The sequence below is a fragment of the Aphanomyces astaci genome (assembly GCF_000520075.1).
Source record: "Aphanomyces astaci strain APO3 unplaced genomic scaffold supercont1.9, whole genome shotgun sequence".
Classification (NCBI taxonomy): domain Eukaryota; phylum Oomycota; class Saprolegniomycetes; order Saprolegniales; family Verrucalvaceae; genus Aphanomyces; species Aphanomyces astaci.
The window spans coordinates 970,309-991,533 of record NW_009798272.1 but is presented as its reverse complement, the minus strand read 5'-3'; the positions used below and the strand labels follow the sequence as shown (position 1 = coordinate 991,533).

At 51.0% G+C, this 21,225-nt stretch overlaps 5 protein-coding genes across 5 annotated transcripts; 2 read left to right on the top strand and 3 right to left on the bottom strand.

Moving 5' to 3' along the window:
* Window positions 1–4,453: 4,453 nt before the first annotated feature.
* On the top strand, window positions 4,454–5,566 carry H257_05141 (hypothetical protein; the record flags this gene model as incomplete). The annotated part of the gene is made up of 1 exon (XM_009829905.1): window positions 4,454–5,566. One exon carries the CDS (start codon window positions 4,454–4,456, stop codon window positions 5,564–5,566), a length of 1,113 nt encoding a protein of 370 aa, XP_009828207.1.
* Window positions 5,567–7,337: 1,771 nt separating this feature from the next.
* Window positions 7,338–10,166, bottom strand: H257_05140 (hypothetical protein; the record flags this gene model as incomplete). Its single annotated transcript, XM_009829904.1, has 7 exons — window positions 7,338–7,428; window positions 7,491–7,560; window positions 7,930–8,178; window positions 9,159–9,297; window positions 9,348–9,379; window positions 9,441–9,471; window positions 10,131–10,166. The coding sequence occupies 7 exons, from the start codon at window positions 10,164–10,166 to the stop codon at window positions 7,338–7,340; spliced, it is 648 nt and encodes a 215-aa protein (XP_009828206.1).
* A 95-nt stretch (window positions 10,167–10,261) lies between these two features.
* On the top strand, window positions 10,262–11,084 carry H257_05139 (hypothetical protein; the record flags this gene model as incomplete). The annotated part of the gene is made up of 2 exons (XM_009829903.1): window positions 10,262–10,489; window positions 10,518–11,084. The coding sequence occupies 2 exons, from the start codon at window positions 10,262–10,264 to the stop codon at window positions 11,082–11,084; spliced, it is 795 nt and encodes a 264-aa protein (XP_009828205.1).
* A 3,636-nt stretch (window positions 11,085–14,720) lies between these two features.
* On the bottom strand, window positions 14,721–15,435 carry H257_05138 (hypothetical protein; the record flags this gene model as incomplete). The annotated part of the gene is made up of 3 exons (XM_009829902.1): window positions 14,721–15,232; window positions 15,293–15,364; window positions 15,429–15,435. 3 exons carry the CDS (start codon window positions 15,433–15,435, stop codon window positions 14,721–14,723), a joined length of 591 nt encoding a protein of 196 aa, XP_009828204.1.
* Window positions 15,436–20,021: 4,586 nt separating this feature from the next.
* Window positions 20,022–20,315, bottom strand: H257_05137 (hypothetical protein; the record flags this gene model as incomplete). Its single annotated transcript, XM_009829901.1, has 2 exons — window positions 20,022–20,248; window positions 20,300–20,315. 2 exons carry the CDS (start codon window positions 20,313–20,315, stop codon window positions 20,022–20,024), a joined length of 243 nt encoding a protein of 80 aa, XP_009828203.1.
* Between the last annotated feature and the right edge of the window lie 910 nt (window positions 20,316–21,225).

The following is a 21,225-nucleotide window of genomic DNA, read 5'->3' as shown; positions in this document are numbered from 1 at the left end:
TAATAACTTATACGTGCTTGAGCTAGGTGTAATGAGTGCCGACAATAACACCGGCTTGCATACCGGTATGCGACATCGTTGAAAACCACTTGCAGGCTGCAATTGCTGGTGTGATTCTGGTACTCGTGACGAAACCAAGTCTCAACAACTTCCATTCATCAGATTTTGTAGGCCAGATATACAACAATCAAGAGAGACGTAGGACAGCTGGCCTACATTTTCGCATTTACCAAACTTCATGACCATACAATAACTCATATAACGGGTCAAGTAGCGAACGTTTTGCGAAATCGTAGGCCACGCATCCTACTCCATATTGCACGCCTATAATTGGCTGAAATATACATGACCTCAAGACATGATCACCGCGATGCTTGCACTGCATCTTTGGCGAGGTTAATGGTCGCCATGTTAAAGCAAGTAAGCGGAGAGAAGTTGTTTCTTTGGCGAATCATTTGCACTGCGCTACTGGTGCAGTCTATTGGTTTACGCTGATTTCCTATTCATTTTTGTGGCTCATTCGCTCTGAAAAATGCTAACGCTATGCTTGCAAGGGGTCAATGCGTTGTGAAATGACTACAGACGTCACACGACCTGCGAGCTACAGTAGTGTAGTCCCTGGCTGGGATGAGGCGGCATACATATTATGAAACATAGAACCCATCAATCCAATAAATGCGACTTTGACATGCATACATGTCACCGTCCGCCTCAACTGGGCACTCGTGTCGCATGCGGTTGCGTCTCGAATATCTCGACGACAATGACCTCACGTGGCACCAACGCTGCCTCTTATCTCATGCCACAAACGTGGTGCCACCCACCGAGCTAGACGGCTCCGCCCCAAGCCCCCCCATCGCCCCCCAAAAGGGCCAATATATAGCCGCCCAATCCTGTTTGCCGCTGGAGGCCACTTCAATCTTACATTTCGTAGTTGACTTCGTTAGGGTACTCTCTCTAGTTTGCCGCTGACCTTTGCCCGCTCAGTGATCTCAACTTTACTGCGTAATAGTAAACCGTGGGTGTCCCACCGCGAGCACTGCACGCACCGCCAACAGGAGTTGTTTCGAGAATAAGGTCCTGTATGCATTTCACAGCAGAACTACTAAGTCCGTACATGGCCCCGAATGCAGCTCATCACTTTGCACGCACACACAGAGGTACTTCACAAGCATCGCATTTCGCGGCCCGCACCTAATGCTATGGTGCGTAAGTATACCAAGCCACAAAGCTAACTTTTACATCACACATCACATCACCTACTAAACGCCTATGTATTGTGTGGTCACACAGCTTGGGCATTGCGTCTCAATGTCCAAGCCGCAAAGCTGAGCAAAACCAACTTGAAGCAATTTGTAGGGTTTTTCGTGATTTTACCCAATCAAATGCAGCAGGCCACCTGGCCTACGATTTCCGATGACAATACATTCATCAGATTTTGTAGGCCAGATATACAACAATCAAGAGAGACGTAGGACAGCTGGCCTACATTTTCGCATTTACCAAACTTCATGACCATACAATAACTCATATAACGGGTCAAGTAGCGAACGTTTTGCGAAATCGTAGGCCACGCATCCTACTCCATATTGCACGCCTATAATTGGCTGAAATATACATGACCTCAAGACATGATCACCGCGATGCTTGCACTGCATCTTTGGCGAGGTTAATGGTCGCCATGTTAAAGCAAGTAAGCGGAGAGAAGTTGTTTCTTTGGCGAATCATTTGCACTGCGCTACTGGTGCAGTCTATTGGTTTACGCTGATTTCCTATTCATTTTTGTGGCTCATTCGCTCTGAAAAATGCTAACGCTATGCTTGCAAGGGGTCAATGCGTTGTGAAATGACTACAGACGTCACACGACCTGCGAGCTACAGTAGTGTAGTCCCTGGCTGGGATGAGGCGGCATACATATTATGAAACATAGAACCCATCAATCCAATAAATGCGACTTTGACATGCATACATGTCACCGTCCGCCTCAACTGGGCACTCGTGTCGCATGCGGTTGCGTCTCGAATATCTCGACGACAATGACCTCACGTGGCACCAACGCTGCCTCTTATCTCATGCCACAAACGTGGTGCCACCCACCGAGCTAGACGGCTCCGCCCCAAGCCCCCCCATCGCCCCCCAAAAGGGCCAATATATAGCCGCCCAATCCTGTTTGCCGCTGGAGGCCACTTCAATCTTACATTTCGTAGTTGACTTCGTTAGGGTACTCTCTCTAGTTTGCCGCTGACCTTTGCCCGCTCAGTGATCTCAACTTTACTGCGTAATAGTAAACCGTGGGTGTCCCACCGCGAGCACTGCACGCACCGCCAACAGGAGTTGTTTCGAGAATAAGGTCCTGTATGCATTTCACAGCAGAACTACTAAGTCCGTACATGGCCCCGAATGCAGCTCATCACTTTGCACGCACACACAGAGGTACTTCACAAGCATCGCATTTCGCGGCCCGCACCTAATGCTATGGTGCGTAAGTATACCAAGCCACAAAGCTAACTTTTACATCACACATCACATCACCTACTAAACGCCTATGTATTGTGTGGTCACACAGCTTGGGCATTGCGTCTCAATGTCCAAGCCGCAAAGCTGAGCAAAACCAACTTGAAGCAATTTGTAGGGTTTTTCGTGATTTTACCCAATCAAATGCAGCAGGCCACCTGGCCTACGATTTCCGATGACAATACATTGATATTTCTAACACCTACGTACTGCTGTAACTCAGCCTACCGCAACTAGCTTACTATGAATTCTTGCCTTACACGTTCGCTGTACACGTTGCCCACAAACTACCTACAAGCTACAGCACACACGTTTGAAGCCCGAACATCACCGCAGGAAACTCGGCATTGTCGCACGGAGCTTAATATCCGACGACATGGATACATGCAGTCGTTGATGGTAACACGGCTGCATTAGGGATGTACAGAGTTGGAAACGAGAAGTGCGAATGATCTGAAGCTGCAGATCTGACGCGGAGATTGCCGCGCATCCAACTCGTTCTGCAAATATCAGATCTGCAGCTCCATATCATTCGAACTTCAAAGCGCACGTCCATGAATGTTGGAGCTGAGTTTTCGGTCCGGACTATTATTTGGGTGGGAGGAGAGTGCTATGAACCGGGACACATGGAGCGACGGGGTCGAGGAGGATGCACATGTTCACTGAAAAGGTCATAAGAATCGTGGCCATGCTTGCGACGCCGGATTGATGCGGCGTCGCAAGCATGATTATAATGATCTTCTCATTGGCGGCACCTGGCGGCAGTGTCGAACGAGATGGTTGATGGTTGGCACTATTGAGTTGGGTTTGGAGCAGTGCAGGGATGGCAACGCTGGGGTGGTGCTGGATGGTGAAGACATCTTTCTGCTGTCTCCACCATCTAGTACCATCCCTGAGTTGCAAGTTGCCCTCGTTGCTATCGCCACACGGTCGAGGATGGCGGCGACCCTGCACTGCTTATCCTTATCATCCGGATAAGCATGTTTCGTAAAACCAAAATATGTCGACATACTTTCAGAACGATACATAATCCAAGTACAGAAAATAGCATATTTTGGCTTTACGAAACAGTTTGTTTCGTGTTCCTTGTTTATATCCGGCATATTGTTTCGCCGTGTGTCGTAAGTCCATGGTATTGACAGATTTGGATAGTGGCGGGAAGTATTCGGATACGGATAGTGTCGATTACCATGTGCATACAATAATCAAGTGTAATAATCCAACTATATAATTTTACAGAGGAATATATAATTTTACAGAGGATTCCAAATCGATAGTCGGACATACTTGGCATTTGTATTGGACTTAAGGGGAACATATTTTGTCCGAATGAAAGTGTCCGAACGGAATATGTTCGGACATACTTGTGTATTGTATTAACCCGCATAAGAACGAAGAGCTTTACAGTAGCGAGTGACGACAGAGCATCTGCCCACAAAATTGCGCGCACCGCAGCGTAGCGGAGGTCGTGTATATAATTTTGTGCAGGCGGTGCCTTGGCGAGGAGTGAGCCCCAATCGTGCACTTCACCGAATGTCCAATCGATTCCTCTTGTCGGGAAGTGCGGCAGGTAGGCCGCAGGCCGTGCCGCTACCCGGACAAGGCCTGTGGTACAACTATTCGCATTTAATGCGTAAATTCGGTTAAGTGCGTGTCCGAAGCACATATCCAGCAAATATTTGTCCGAGTCGTTATGGAATGGGCTGTGTATACGCTACACGGTACTTCGAAGTATTAACGTTAAGTTACATTAACAGTAAAATCAATTTCTTCATGAGATCGTTAACTTTGCGCGTAAACAAAGTACATGTCACGTTCGTTACCAATGGATGGATGCTGAATGACAATGTACCCGAAAGCTCAATGCAAATTCGCCACGAGGCGTCCGTCCACCCTAACAATTTTCATAATCATTTTCATACTCTACCCCACCTACAGTATGTTTGGGTTGCTTGTCGTATGGAACATCGTGGCGTTTTTCGGCTTCGGGCTGCCTTCCGAGGTCGAGTTCAATTTCCCCTTGGAAGGTGGTGCCATCGTGTCACCACCTTCCAAGGTCAAATTCAGTTTCCCCAAGTTTGTGGGCCAGCCAGCCAAGTTTCCGATCCCGACGGCACCGACATGTGGCATCCGCAAGGCCAAGTCGGCCAAGGAAGTTGTGTACATGACCGTGGACGACGGACCGTCACCGTCGGGCCGGTTGAACCTGCTCAACGCGATGGACCAACTCAACAACCGCACGAACAAGGCGGCGGCGTACGTGACGTTCATCGAGAGTGGGTACAACTTTTGCGGCCAAGGAGCGAACGCGATTTTCACCTTGCAGTGCAGCTCCGCCGCGTACGATACGTCTTTGCAGTTGCTTGTGTGGACAATCAAAGCCGGTCACATGATCGCGGCGCACTCGGACTCGCACTTTTACGACGCCAACGCGGGAATTTGTAACTACGTGACCATGCCCTTGGTGACCAAGGTCGAGGACAAGTACGCCAAATGCGGCAACGATACGTGGTCTGACATGGTCCGCGGCGCGTTGCGCATCGACGAGGCGCTGGCCAACGAAACGCTGTGGGAGACGGACGCGGACAGAGCGGCGCACAAGCGGGCGGTGTCGACGTTGTGGTCATACGCGCGGTTGCCGTGTACGAACGTGTGGCGACTTCCCGGTGAGTCGTCCGAGAGCGGGCTGTTCAAGGAAGTCACCGATCGAGACGCTCGTTTGCTCACGGCGGACAAACTCTTTGAGGGAAAGCTCGAGTGCAAACCCGACACCAAGCCGTGGTTTGTCTTGGGATGGGACGTGGACTGGTACTTGGATGCCAAGGCAACGTACGACGCGCAAAAGGAAAAGTGCAGAGTCGCCCAAGACATTGTCAACCATTTCGACAACAAGGAGAAGACTGGGCCAAGGGAGGACCACGTCGTGCTGCTGACCCACGACTACTTTTTTGCGGACGAGGCGAAAGCGTCTATCTTTCGAGACGTGGTGGCCGAGCTGCAGATGCTCGGGTATACCATTGGCACTTTGGACCAGTACCCCCTCAAGCAATAACACGCGAGAGATAGATCCAACCACGAGTACTGTATTTAACACAAGTAAGGCCCGTTACAGTACGGAGTAAACCGTGGTGGAAAAAAGTATAGGACATTTCGTTTTCGACACATAACTTGCCTTGCGTTAGAACAATTGTCATGTACAGTGGTGGAAAAAAGTATAGGACATTTCGTTTTCGACACATAACTTGCCTTGCGTTAGAACAATTGACATGTACTGTACCTCACAATAGAGACTTTTAGAAAGTGCGAAATGTGAGTAGTTTACATCCTTTGCGCTTCGTTCGATTTTATTGATGTCTGAAGTTGGAAGTTTAACTGTAAAGAATTCAGATTTAGCAAGTCTGAAAAGTAAATCCCGACACACCAATCCAAACACCATCCATTATTCCCTCTCCTATTCTTAGCCTGTGCCTACCGGTATGACTTCATTGCGCGCAATTCAACGAGAGACACATAAGGGCGTGCAGAATGTGGATTTATGTATCATGTGCGACGTTATGAAACGATAGTCATCGAACACTTTGGACTGTTGGGACTCGGACTAGCTCAGCGGTCCTAATGCCCGCTGCTTTCGAAGTTTGAGGATCTTGAGTCAAGATTCTCCCTCTGTTTGGCCGTCAAGTATCGTGGCGACCAAACATAGGTTTACGTAGTCAGGACCGAGCTCGCCGCCCGTCGTCCATGCCTTGGCATACCGGTAGCCCCCGGTGACGCTATATAGGCATGTATATAACTGTTTAAAACAACCTTACATGGGCCGATTGCAAATAGTGTGTACTGTGCTGTATCTGTACTGAGTATAGTATATATATCTATATAGGACCTATATATTACTGTATACAGTATGTATTGTGCTTTTCACATGTTTTGCCTGTTGTTTTAGCTCCTAAAACCATCCAAAGTTTAAGCTAAACTGAAGTTGCACTCGACGTAAAAGTAAGCTTCCCCACCGTTCTGTCATTGGCTGATCTAAAACTTGCGTTGTCTTACTAAAACTACTACTGTACGTACTTCGTTTTATTAACTCCCGTGGCCAAGCAGTCATGCAGAGTAATGAACTACTGGGGTAAGCTCGCAGTGCACCAGGTCACACGAGCTTTGCAGCCAGCTTGTTAGCAACTCGTTGGCACGAAAAGTCGAGCAAGAAGCACTCAACATCAACCTTTATCGAGCATAGTCAAGAATCACACTCGCGTGTATTAGTTAATCCACTCTGTAAACCCCCGCGTTTGCCGAAATGAAATGGGCAAATGCTTCAGGTTAGCAACATATGCTGCAGGAACAGCTCTTGCTCATCCAATCAATGGTACTTCCGATTAGCTAAAACTAAGTTGAATTAATCTAAAACTTCGTCACCCACTGGTTAAATGGGTATTTATACCCAGATTAGCCAAAATATGTGAAAAGCACAATGCGTCCTATATACAGTACTTCGTAGTACATATATTGTTCTATTTACTACTTATATACTATTAATAGTACTACTTCCTGTTAATGTTCAGATTATTTTACACCATGACACTACTGTTCTGGTGATGCCTGCGGATAGCACACACTAAGCCCTTAAAATTCGCCTTACCATCCGCACCTGGAGAAAAATACCAGCTTCGCCAAAGGTATTCGTCCAGGTATCAAGGCAGATGGGGTCTGGGTATCCCGCGCATTGCTTTGGAGAAGCGCTTGATCCACATTTCCCACACGCCTTCGATTGATTGCGTGTGGGAGCCGTTAGCTGGGTTGACAAAGTTCGCTGAATGATTCACCCACTAGTGACCATACGAATGGTCGACCAACAGTGGATTGTTCTTCAGGTTGTGGCTTTCATTCGCCGACACGTATGAGCCAAACCTGTCCGATCTAGAAGCATTTTTAGACAACATACACGTAGAAAATATAAACACAACTGTATAGTTAAATACATGATGTTGGTTCCAGGGGAAATGTGCTTCTTGATGAGCCGCGACAGCGTTGGTTTTGTCCGGTCCGCCCCTGTAATGACGCCGAACCATTTCTTCGTTCTCCTGTCGACCCTGCCAAATACCCAGTGCCTTCCGCGGTTGTATTTGCTCTTTTTTTCATTGAAGTCTCCTCGATTTCGACCGTTACGCCTTCGGCACCAACCTACTCGCAAAAATGAATAGAATATATAGGTCTATATCGGACTATATCAATATAGGTCTATATAGACCTATATAGTCGACATAACAGCATTGGGGCACGCAACATTGGTACCAGTACTGCCGAACACAGGTCGCGGCAGTACTGGTACCAATCAACACTGGACTTACGCGCAATTTCTTCTTCCGCAATCACTATGCCAACAGGCTTTCTTGACGCCCACTCAAACAGAAGTCGCACCAGCTTTTGCCATAGGGATCTTGGAACCCTTGAACAACGACTCAAACCGCATTCCACGCTCAACGCTCCCACCGTCTGCACACGCCGCACGCCTGCAACGCCATCGCTTGGACTTCAACGCGAAGGACATGGCCAGGTCAAACTTGGGATATGTCGAGGCGTTGAGTAGGAGACCGACCTTCATGCACCACACAACACAAGTGGGTTCGTCCACCGTGGCCTTTAGAATAGAATGCCACGAAAATTCGCCTACATCAGACATGTCGTAAGGCACGAAGCCCTGGGGTAAATCGCTGTCTAGGGTAACTTGGTCCAACGCCGGCCCATCGGCTCATGAAGTATGGGTCGTTGTATTGTATACTAAGGCGAAATGACACTATATAGGTTATATAGTTTCTGTAGGCTATATAGGGTAGTGAGGTACTATATAGTCCCCATATATATATATCCTATACAACGTATATAATTTCCTATAATACCTATATAGATCCTATACAACCTATATAATTTCCTATAAAACCTATATAGTAACCTATATACTCTAAATAATTCCCTATATAACCTCTATAGTGTCCTATATAACCTATGTCCTATATAACCTATATAGTGTCCAATATAACCTGTATAGTGTCCTATGTAACCTAGATAGTGTCCTATATAACCTATATAGTGTCCTATATAACCTATATAGTTTCCTATATATCCTATATAGGATATTGTATAACCTATATAGTTTCCTATACAACCTATATAGTATCATATATAACCTATATAGCATCGTATACAACCTACATAGTATCCTATTTAAGCTATACAGGATATTACTTAGGAGATATAGTATCCTATATATCATATATAGTATATATTTTAAAGACTACATGGAGACGAGATGATGTTGTTCGACAATGAACATTTCGAAGTCAAATACGCTTCATTACTTCTTAGCTTTTTTAGCTGCCGGTCCTTTCTTCGAGGACGGACGCGCGCTCCGGCAGTTTGCTGGAATGTCCGCTGGCTCTATCACCAGGAATGGCATCAACTGTAGTTTCTCGTGAACTAGTAAACGGAGTACGGTGATATACAGACATAATAGGCATCTGCCAGCTCGATGGGACCCGCGCTATTGACCTTGGTAATGCAGCAGTCAATGGAGCGGGTCCTGTCGAGTTGTAGTCGATGGCATGGGGCCTGTAACATTAACAACACGGCTACCGGCCGCGAAGACATACCCACCAACTGCCGCACGACTCTCGCCAACGCGGCAAGCCATTCGACTTCGATCGGCGCAAGACAGACACCGCCAACCACGGCAGGATTGGCCTCGGACCGGACTGGGACTGGTGCACAGATGCAACCGGCCGCATTCGCCTGCGGTCAATGGTTCCGCCTTGCAGTAAACTTATCACGGCAGCATCGACCGCAGGCGAATGCACTATCGGCCGCAACTGACCTACGCCGCAAGAGTCATCATCACCACATAAGTCATAAGCTATTGACTGCGGCATATATACCGTGCCAGGGCCGCCACAACTGCACCTCGACCTATGCCATCACCGACCCTGAGGCTTCGCTGCTCCGTGTTTATGCACCGACGTCTCTATCCGGCCATTATTACCCGATACTGACTCCAGCAAATCTGTGTGACTTTTACTGGAAATATTTGCTGGTCAGCAAAGTACTGAATCGGATACTGGTGCGGTGCGAAAATATTTCAGTAACTAAATCAGCACACAGATTTACTGATTGGCCAATTTACTGGGCGCGGTGGGGATCCGGATCAGTACTTTGCTGACCAGCAAATATTCCAGTAAAAGTCACACAGATTTGATGGACTTGTACTGGATTTGCTGGAGTCAGTATCCAGTTATACTGGCCGGATGTCGACATCGGTGCATAAACATGGAGCAGCAAAGCCTCCAGGGTCGGTGATGGCATAGGTCGAGGTGCAGTTGTGGCGGCCCAGGCACGGTATGTGTAACCGTGCCCATCATCCGGTTACTAACCGGATGACTAGTCGACACCTCTTCAGTCCAAGGTGTCTCTTCGCAGACCAACATGTCCTCTTGCGCAACCAAGGTGTTCCCCCGACGATACATCAATGATTGGTTGCGAGTAGCTTAGTGATAGCGTAGTAGTCTTAACGCTATCAATTCATTCTTGATTCTACCATCTCCAGCGTCTTTTTCTGCACACGCTCACACCTGGTAGCACACCACGTTCATCCAGTCGACCAACATTATGTCCTCCATCAACACCGCAGCGGCGAAACCTTGAGGATTCTCTTCGCGTCGCTCGCGAGAAAATTGAGTCCCTAGAAGAACAAGCCTCCACTATGACGTCACATGGTCGCACCCTCCAAGATTCTCGGCGCATCGCTCAAGATGAGATCGCGCGCCTCACGCGCGCTTCAGAGTCGGAAACGACACCGGCTTCTCGTATGAAGTCGTTTAAGCTGGATGTTGCCAAATTCGGCGGAGCGGAGTCTGACAAACTCCTCTGCTGGCTTTTACAAGTCAGCACTGCTGCTGACGCTCAGCGTATCCCCGACGACGCCACCTGCGTAGCTTTCGCGATGTCGCATTTGAAAGAAAGGTCGTGCGGGAGATTGGGCGTTCTCCAAACACTTGGCGGACCGCCACTGCTTCCAGTCCTTCGTGGTCTTTGAGACCGAATTTATGGCAATGTTTCTGCCACCCAACTGCGCCTTTCGTTATCGCTCGCAATATCTGGCTTGCAAGCAAGGGAAACGCTCCCTTCAAGAGTTCATCCATGATCTTTGCTACTTGGCTGCGAACATCAACGATAAAGAGTCACTGCCGGAACCCATACGGGTGACCGTTTTCATGGACGGTCTCAACCAAGGCCCGGCGCACACAAAGCTGTTTCGAGCCTACCCGGACACCTTCGAAGAAGCCGTCCGAATCGCGCTTTCGGAATCATTTTCCTTCTCCTTCGCGCACGCACGCGCGGCGTCCTCGGACATGGAAGTCTCCATGCTCGCCCAGGCATCGGGCTACCGCACGTGTATCAATTGCGGTCGCCCGGGACACTTCTCCCGCGCATGCCCAGCACCTCGCCGTGTGGCGTCAGCCGCTCCTCCCTCACTCGGTTCCTCCCGTGCCGCTCCTGGGTTGGGCTCCAACCCAACAAAATGATTTGTTTGGAACTTGTCGTGCCTGGTTTCCCGGCCAGGCTCTCTGCTTTAATCGATTATGGGGCGTCGAACAACTACGCCAGCCGCTCCACTCTCTCTCGCTTCAACCGCTTACCCTCTTCGGATCCCTCCGACAGGGTTCGCGTCAAGATGGCCGAAGGAACACACTGCGTCTCAACCACGCATAATCGTCGACGTTTCCATCACCTTCGACGGTTTCGACTCGGTCGAACCGTTCTATGTTATCGACCTCGATGGGAGATGGGATCTCATCATCGGGATGTCCTGGCTGGAGTCCCACCAGCCATGGATTGACTGGAAGGCCAAATCCGTGCGCAAGGTTACTTGGCTCAACACGAGCCAGCCCTGGATTCATCGGCGGGCTGCCGATCGCCTTCCCCCGTCCACTACCAACCCGCTTGGTCCTCCGTTAGAGGCAATGAGTAATTATCTCGCCTCTCCCAGGTCCGTAGTGCGCTCACCGACCCCAGCGCCCGCGGCCCTCCCGGTCCCAGCCACGGTGCTGCACAACACCCCTTTCGTTCCCCCAACAGAGTGGCCCTCTGTTGTTATCAGTGAGGCTCCGTTATCGCCCCCGATAGCTGCCTCGACCTTGGCGGCCACGTTTATCGAAGAAACGTGTAACTTGAACGAACTCCCTCGGAAGTCTTCCGAGATCCTGGCACTGCCAGAGATGAGCTTCCACCCGCTCGTGGAATCTCTCCGCGCCCATGATATCGCCGCCTTGGCGATAATCACTGTCCAAGAAGAGACGGTTCTCTTTTTGACCTCGATCGCAGATGACTCGGTCCTCGCCGCTCCTTTGAAGTCCCACACGTGTACTCCCTCCAATCCAACCCCTATTACGACCTCCTCCAAGAATTTGAGGACGTCTTCCCGGACGAGGTGCCGTGCCGACTCCAAGTCAACAAGGGCGTTCAACACGAGATTGACCTCGTGCCCGGCGCTAAGTATTGTGTCACGCGGCAATGGCCGCTTCCTCGCGATCAAGTCGATGTCATCGATGCATTCTTCGCGGCCCGCAAGGCGGCAGGTCATGTCCGCGAGAGTATTTCCCCTAACAGCAGTCCGACCTTCTGTGTGAAGAAGCCCGGGGGAAAATGGCGTATTGTACACGCCTTTAACAAATTGAACGCAGCCACGATTCCGGCGCAGACGCCGATTCCTCGCAAGGACGTTATTATCGACGGCATGGGTCGATCTACCATTTTCTCCACCATCGATCTCCGCGATGGCGTTTACTAGATCTTGATGCGTCTATGTGACGTCCCTAAAACGGCAGTTTCTACGCCGAGTGGCATGTTATGGGAGTTGCTGGTCATGCCACAGGTCTCTCCAACGCCTCGGCGACGTTCAACCGCATGGTCACCGCGAAGTTCCGCGCGTTTCGCGACTTCTCCCCGTCGTACTTTGACGACATTTACGTCTACAGCTGGGCTTCACCCGCGCTGTCTGATCTTGACGTTCACCGCGGCCATCCCCGCCAGGTGTTTGAAGTCCTCCGTGCCAACGGACTCTATGCCAACCTCGCCAAATGCATCTTTGGCGTCGACGAAATCCCGGTCCTGGGAGATTTGGTGGGGGTGAACGGATGTCGGGCTGATCCCGAAAAGAACAAGACCATTTCGGAGTGGCCTATTCCCTCCTCCGTCAAGGATCTTCGTCGCTGGCTGGGCCTTGCGACGTACCTCCACAAATACTCGCAAAACTTTGCGGACATCGCCCAGCCGTTGTTTCGGCTTCTCCTCAAGGACGCCCCTTGGGTTTGGAATTCCGCATGTCAAGAGGCTTTCGACGGCCTCAAAAGCAACCTTCAACGCGCCCCGATCTTGGCGTCCCAGACTTCGACCAACCTTTTTCAGTCGTCGGCGACGCCTCGCAGTTTGCAATTGGCTGCTACCTGATGCAGCTCGATGCCTCCGGTCGTCCTCGCCCGGTTTCCTACCAAAGCCGCCCACTTCACGCGGCTGAGCAGGCGTAACCTGTCCACGACTTGGAACTTCTCTCCATGAAGTACGCCCTAACCAAGTTCCGCATCTACCTCCTCGGTGGTAAACCCTTCGTGGTTTACACCGATCATGCGTCCTTACGCACGGCGACGAACACACCACACCTTTCTCAGCGCATGGCGCGCTGGATTTCATTCTTCTCCGAATTCACCTTTTCGGTTCAGTACAAGCCAGGGAAGGACAACATTCTGGCCGACGCCCTGTCGCGGCGTCCGGATCTCGAGCTGACCACGATCGGTCTTTTGACGTCGGGTCTTCACGATCGAATTCGTGCGGCGTACCCTTTTGACGCTGACTGCTCGTCGCGCCTGGCGGCGCTCACCAACTCCGTTTCCCCCAAACCCCGCCGCGCTTCGTCGGCCTTACATCGCTTTGCCCTCGCCGGTGGACTTTTGATGTGCCAACCCATCGCGGACTCGCCCCCGCGCATTGTTGCGCCCGGTGAAGCACAGCTACGCCTCACTCTCCTTCGATCCTACCATGACTCCCCCTGTGGCGGCCATTTCGGCCGCATTTCGGCCGCGACAAAATGCACGCGGTCCTGGCGCGTTCGTACTGGTGGCGCCGAATGTATAAATTTACGTCGCTCACTGCGACGTCTGCCAGCGCACTAAGATCACCGTCTCCTCTCAGGCATTGCTCCAACCTCTGCCTATTCCCGACAAACTTTGGTCGTCCGTTAGCATAGATTTCATGTTTGGCCTGCCGCGCTATGCCCGCGGCAACACCGGCATTATGGTTTGTGTCGACCGCGCGTCGAAGTACGTTATTGCCGTCCCCGTCCGGGACACGCTGAGCGGTGCGGACGCCGCTCGCATCTTTTTCGACCACGTTTTCTGTCGTTTTGGGCTGTCTCGCTCCATCGTTTCGGACCGCGACCCGCGCTTCACGGCGAAGTTTTGGTCCACCCTATTCGCCCTATGCGACACCTCGCTCAATATGTCGACTTCGGACTATCCCAAGTCCGACGGCCAAACGGAACGCGCCAACCGTGTCCTCGAAGATATCCTTCGGAGCTACTCCATTTCCACCGGTTCCTCGTGGGCTGTCACGTTACAGCATGCGGTTTTCGCTTACAACGCCTCGGTTCAGGCGTCCACTGGCTTTTCGCCGCATTATGCGGTCCATGTCCAACACCCCCGCCTCCCTCCAATGCTCGACGGTTTGATCTCAAGTGGGGGTGGAATCCCTGCGCGGCTCCCTTCTGCAGGCGTACCCCCCCAACGCCCCCAGCCGCACTGTCCAAACCATTCAGAGCTTCCTCTCCCGTCGCGTCTCTGTCATGCAACAGATCCATGACAGCATCGCTGCCGCTCAGCAGCGCCAATCAACTCAGGCCAACAAACATGGCCGCTCTAACCTCGCGTCTTTCGCCGCTGGCGACCAAGTTCTCCTCCACAAGTTGGCGGTACCCGCCCATGCATTCCGCACCCGTGGGCTTGAAATGTCTTCCAACGTCAAGCTACGCAGTGCTTGGCGCGGCCCCTTTACCGTTCTCCGCGTGGTCAGCACAACCAACTACAAGCTCGATGTGCCATGAGTTGGGCAGATCCATCCAACATTTTATGTGGGTAAACTCAAACGTTATTTACCCCCATTATCCACATCTACGACCGATGAAGTGACGGCAAACGATCCTCTAGATCCCGCGGCGTCACTTCCTCTTCCGCCGCCACCGACTTCTTCTCCTCCCCCGACACCCCAGCCGTCGTCGTCCTCGACATCGGCACCACCACTTGTTGTGGCGCCGCAATCGCCCGCGCCCACACCCGATAATCTGCGGCTGCTTGCCGCTCCGCCGCTGTCAACTGACCGTCCCGTTGAGGTCCCGACGGCGAATTGTACCTTGCGAATGGATTCATCGGCCGCGCCGCCGTTGCTCGCACCTGCGTATCTTCGCGCGCCCACGTCGACGAACTCGCCGTCGGCGAAGCCCATCCGCTCGACCAGGCGCTCGCAGGGAGCACCGAAAACCCGCTTGGCGTCAACGCCCCCCTTGCACTTGCACCGCCACCGACATCGTCACTTGCCCCCGAGGGAGTGAGCGCCCTGACACCGCCAATCGCCCACGCGAGCGCGATCGTGGGATCTCGATACACAGCGACGGGTCGGCAGTTCGCTATGCGAGTCGGGCCAACTACAACTTGGCATTCAGAGGATTATGTCAAACAACACTTACCTGAGGTCCGCGCCGCATATTTACGCGGGCGGCGATCCGCGCTACAGACCGTGCGTCCAAACGCCGATGCTTCTGTCGCCGCACCACGGCGAAATTAGGCAGCGAGTTGGCCAACCGCCCCGCTGTCAGCGGCAACTGCCCATGCCGCCCGCTGCCTTGTCCGACCAGCGTCCACACAAACGCTACAAGGTACTCTAGCAATTTTCATCATCGCAAAGCTCGATCCGCCCAGCGCTCCAGGCGCTCCCGTTCATGCAACTCGTGCATGGCGCCCTTGAACTCATCGAACCGGTGAAAACTCACCCTCGCAAGCTGCATGCATTCCATGGCCAACAGCATCCACAACACCCGCAACTCAAACGATTGGGCGCTTGCAAACAAGCGCAGGTATCGTTCCACGCCGGCAGCATTGGCCGTCTGGTATCCCCAATCGTCGCGAGTTTCGTCGAACTCGGCCACCACCATCAAACGGCGCGTAACGTCGCGCACATACCCCAAGTCCACGCCACCCCAACCGGTAGGCGTGGAGATCCGAGAGAGATCCCAGTGGAACCCCAACTCTCGCTCGAACACTTTGTCTCGGGCGAGGCCGGTCCGCTCCGGCCCACCAAGTTCGGCTTCCACTTTGGCCTCCGTCTTTACGGCGGCTTCCTTGCCGCTCGGCTTTCCTTCCTTTCCCCCGACGACTTCAGCGTTGGGATGTCCCCCATCACCTGATGATGTCTAGTCACACCTCCGCTGGCCGCCTTCCTCGCTCCTTCTGCAGCCTCCTTGGCTGCTTCATCATCCGCCTTCGCCGCAGCCGCTGCGATCGCTTTGGCCTCTTCGGCCGCTTTTGCCTTCTTGGCGGCCTCCTCCCGTGCCAAGTGCTGCTCCAGCAGCTTTTGCACACCTTCGGCCCACTGTCTGCATAGCGCTCTTCACCAAGTCTGCAGCCGCTTGCTGCTCCAGCTGTCCAAGCCGTTCGCGCTTCACGGCCGCCTTGGCCTCCCAGTCGGCCTTGCACTGCGCCACTTCGGCCGCGTCCTCGCTCGGCGCCACTCCACCGTCGTCATCCGACTCGGCTGTAAGGTCCACTACCTCCACTTGCTGCGTCGGCGCTTCGGCCACTTCCACGCTGTCGTCGGCATCCTCGGCGATTTTGCTCGCCTTGCGCTTCTTGCCTTCGTCTGCCATCTCCAATCTCAACTGTCACGTCACAGTTCCCTCTCATTTCTGACCACGTGATGATGGCACGTTCTGTCTTAAGTAGGGGAGGGTGTAACCGTGCCCACCATCCGGTTACTAACCAGATGACTAGTCGACACCTCTTCAGTCCAAGGTGTCTCTTCGCAGACCAACATGTCCTCTTGCGCAACCAAGATGTTCCCCCGACGATATATCAATGGTTGGTTGCGCGTAGCTTAGTGAGGGCATAGTAGTCTTAACGCTATTAATTCATTCTTGATTCTACCATCTCCAGCGTCTTCCTCTGTACACGCTCACACTATGTATGCTGCAGTCAATAACTTATGACTTGTGGTGATGACTCTTGAATGCGGCCGGTTGCTTGTTTGGTCGAATGGCTTGCCGCGTTGGCGAGAATCGTGCGGCAGTTGGTGGGTATGTCTTCGCGGCCGGTAGCCGTGTTGTTAATGTTACAGGCTCCATGCCATCGACTACAACTCGACAGGACCCGCTCCATTGACTGCTGCATTACCAAGGTCAATAGCGCGGGTCCTATCGAGCTGGCAGATGCCTATTATGTCTGTATATCACCGTACTCCGTTTACTAGTTCACGAGAAACTACAGTTGATGCCATTCCTGGTGATAAGGATAACTTTGCACATATGCATGCATGTTGCGCATGATTGCGTGCCATTCCTGGAGATAAGCATACCTCATTGTCGAAATTGACGCGGGTTTCCACTCAGGCTGGTCGAATGATGGTGAATTTACTGGCTGGAGTTGGGCTTTTTGCGGTGCGAATTATCCTGAATTATCAGTCCATTACAGTACTGGAGGTTGTTATCCGAAGACTATGCGGATATTGGTGTGTCGATTTAGTGGAATGCGGTGGAGATGCTCTAAGTCGTGTAAACCAGTACGACTGTAGATGAAGCGTCGCTGAGCATAGATTTGCAAGGTACGGTAGCGTATATTCTTTTCCACGTGCGGGAGTTTTGTAGTTTGATTGGTTATAACATGCATATGACCATGACGCGCCAAGTATCACACCTGACGCCAGCGAAACTCAAACTCAAAGCGTCGTTGAGACATCGGCCGACTTGTGTCAACAGGATTTGCGTTTCACATACAGTATTTTTGCATTGGCCAATCAAATCACTGGAAAACACATGGCCAAACTCAAACTCTAGCTCAACAGGATTTCGAAAGAGTTCTATTAGAGTTCGAAATGTTGAGCTAGAGTTAATTTTGAAGTCCTCAAGTTGATATTGTGTGTATTACTTCAGAATGATGGTTTCAATAAGCTTTCATTGACCATACAAAACTACTGTGTTTCGTGAATTTGTTTCGTAAAGGGGTTATTATGGTACAATACATGTGATCACATGGTAATAATGTCAACCAAGCCAATCGAACGAATGTAAGCAACGAACGAGTTGCAACAACGCACCAAGTGTTTGAGATTTGTCTGACGTAAAGTAAGTAATGCCGTGACAGTGCACCAAAAGGAGAAAAATCATTATATTAGTGGGTTTTGTGTGTTTCTCGCCTTAGATTAGAGCATCTCCACCGTACACGGAGTTTGACCGTGAAACTGAATATTCCTCAGTGTCGATGATATTTTGTCCCTGAATTAACCCCCACCCCAACACTGAATTCGACACTGAAACTGAGTTTCAGAACCCCAGGCCCTGAGTCTTGACCATTCCACACGTAGTTATCACTAAATGTAAAAACTCCGAGTCGAGGTTTTGCGCCGAATTCATCTAATAACAAGACTTTGTATGGTATACAAACTAGTCTACACGAAATCCTTTTCAATTGCTGGACGACGATGTCGTTATCGATGAACGACATGGAGACCGAGTTACTCTCCAAGACATGGGTAGCAATGTATGAGGATCGAATCAAGGGTAGTAACTCTGAGACGACAGCCCTTGTAATACGCTTCATTGATTCGATGGCTGTCGATTCACCAAGGCGACGATGGTGAATCGAGTAAGCGCAGACGCCAAAGGCCAGCATACACATCGACGCAGTGCACTCCTGTAATGGCGACATACCTATATTATCTTTTAAGCTGGGTGGTTTCCCGTTCTCTCCAACGTTGTCATGGACTATCTGCTGGTGCCCACCATCCCGGTTTCGATCCAAGTTTGGCTGGCGACCGCGACGAGACCCGCTCCATGATCGTGATTGCACAGCTGCGGCTTGGCGGACGGCTTCTTGGGCTGCCGTACTTATGATGGCGTCGCTTTCCTCGTCGGACTAATCCGTCAGTTGATTCCACTACTGCATGAGTCGGCCATTCCAGCGCATTGGGTGGACTTCGAAATGACCATGCATATCTTATCTATTTATACTGTATTATTTTTCGCAGAATTGCGGTTAAAAGGTCAGTGTCACGATGCGAACGAATATCCTTCACACTCAAATTTATTGAATTCAGTGCAGAATATGACACTGAAAAGGACTCAGATCCAGGGTCAAAATCCGTGTTCCGGTGGACATGCTCTTAGTGTGGAATATACCAATTGGGCTTACTGTGAGTTTTTGTAGCAGCAAGTGCGTGGCAAGATGCTAGCAACAAGTACTGCCAAGCCCCACATGTACACGTTCTTTCCGGTACGTCGACGATGTGCACGCGATGTGTGAGCTTGGTAGAAGCAACTTCACAGTGTCGTACTGTAAACTTGCCGATTTTGCGTATGTCACTGGATCCTTTGCTCATCTCGGAGGCAATATACTCGCGTGACCAACAGAGTTATTGATTCAGGTATCGCTTTGCAGAGTCTACCAAACCACCTGGACGCTTGCCACAAACCTGCTCGTAACGCTTCTTGAACTTCCACATGAGCTTTGTCATGTATCCAAATAGCGCTGATACTGGGTTGGACGCTCTTAGGAGTTCGCCGAGCCAGGCGTTGGTTTCTTCGGCGCAATTGGATGTCTTGATTCCATACGTTGCAAAGCCAGCGCGGTTGACAGCCCAGGTTGACCATTGCTGCATCCCACCTTCGATCCTCTGGAGGTATAGGTATGCTCTGGGAACGTCTACGTGTAGCTGGCGCATGGCAGCCCTTGCTTTGTCCACTGTGACAGCGTCGGCTGCCTGGTAAACCAGAAGGCGGTCCGCGTCTGTCATCTTGATCTTCTTACTTCGAATGTTCAAACAGATATGCCACATGCAATATCTGTACCAGCACAATGGGTATACGGCCTTCACCGCGTTCGGAAGGCCTAAATCACATTGAAGTGTTGATCATGTCAATCAGAACTTTTGTTTATTGCATCTACAGTGTAGATTCTACCTTTATCCCGATCGGACACGAATAAGGTCGCGCTAACGTCAAACCCGATGTTGGACGCCTTCAAATGTTTTAAGAACCATACCCACTTTGTAGGGAGTTGATAACGCAGAGGGAATTGTAACTAATGCTATACATACGTGCGCTCTGCAGGAGTAACTTCTAGTGTCCATGGCCGAGCACGCCGCATGCCAATCGAGCTTGGTCGTAAACTGACGTCAACAATTACGTCTGTTCTCATTGGTCGATAACCCTATGACGCCACTAGAGTGACGTCGCTACATTCTCCCCCGGTTATCGACTTCGCCGCTTGTATCTTGGCTCGCAGATCTTGAACCAGTCGCTTGAAATGGGAAACATGTTTGATGTCCCGCTCAAGTTCCCAGGTCGCTTCGTATTCGGGCAATCCATGCCACTTGACGAGGTACTCTTTCTTGCGGTTGAACTGCCGTTGCTTCGACGATGAAGACTTCGTGGCCACTGTCGTCCAAAAGCATTACAGTTGTTTTGGGTATGGGTCGGTTGGTAAACCGATCCGTTTGGCCATGGCACTTCTTCAGTCGATCAACATTGAAGACGTTGTGAAGACGCTTCAAGCTCTTTGGCAACTCCAACTTCATAGCATTCGGGTTGATTACTTGTATGATCTTAAAGGGACCAATGAACTTCGGTACTAACTTTGGTTTATCATCCTTCTTCACCAACTTCGCATGCTTGATGGGGACGTTGCATGTCGCTAGCATTACAAACTCGCCTTCGCGAAACTCTCATTTGGAGCGCTTTTTGTCGTAGTAGCTCTTTTGACGAGCCTGTGCTTTGTCAAGGTTTTCAAGTGCCATCTTGACTAATGCTTTACGTTGCTCGGAAAAGTTCTTCGCGTACTCATTCAAAGTTTCAACTTGATTAAGAATGGGGTTACGCAACTTTCTGCCCGTGTCCACTTCGAATGGAATGAGTCCTGTCGACGCTTGAATCAATCCTTGGTGCGCATACTCAATGGTGCCGAGGTGCTCTGACCAGTCATGTCCGAGGTAACTGACTTGGCAGCGCAAGGCATCTTCGAGTGTCCGATTTTGGCGCTCTGTGGCTCCATCACTCTGCGCTCTTCCTGCAGTCGTCATGAAGTGCTTGACTCCCATGATTTTCATGAGCTCCTGCCAAAACTGGCTGGTGAACTTGGAGTCACGATCACTGATAATGACCGCCGGTAGGCCATGGTGCCGCACTATTGTGTCGAAGAACTCCTTGGCCACTTGAGGAGCATCGACAGTCGACGTCGTAGCACAGTACTTGGGTCGTTTGGACGTCTTGTCCACGCACGTCATGATCGCATCCTTGCCATTGGATACAGGCAAGCCCGTGATCCAGTCGATGGAAACCGTGTGCCAACACTCATCTGGCGACTTGATGGGAATCATCTTGCCATTGGCTTTGGCACTGCTTGTCTTGTAGCGTGC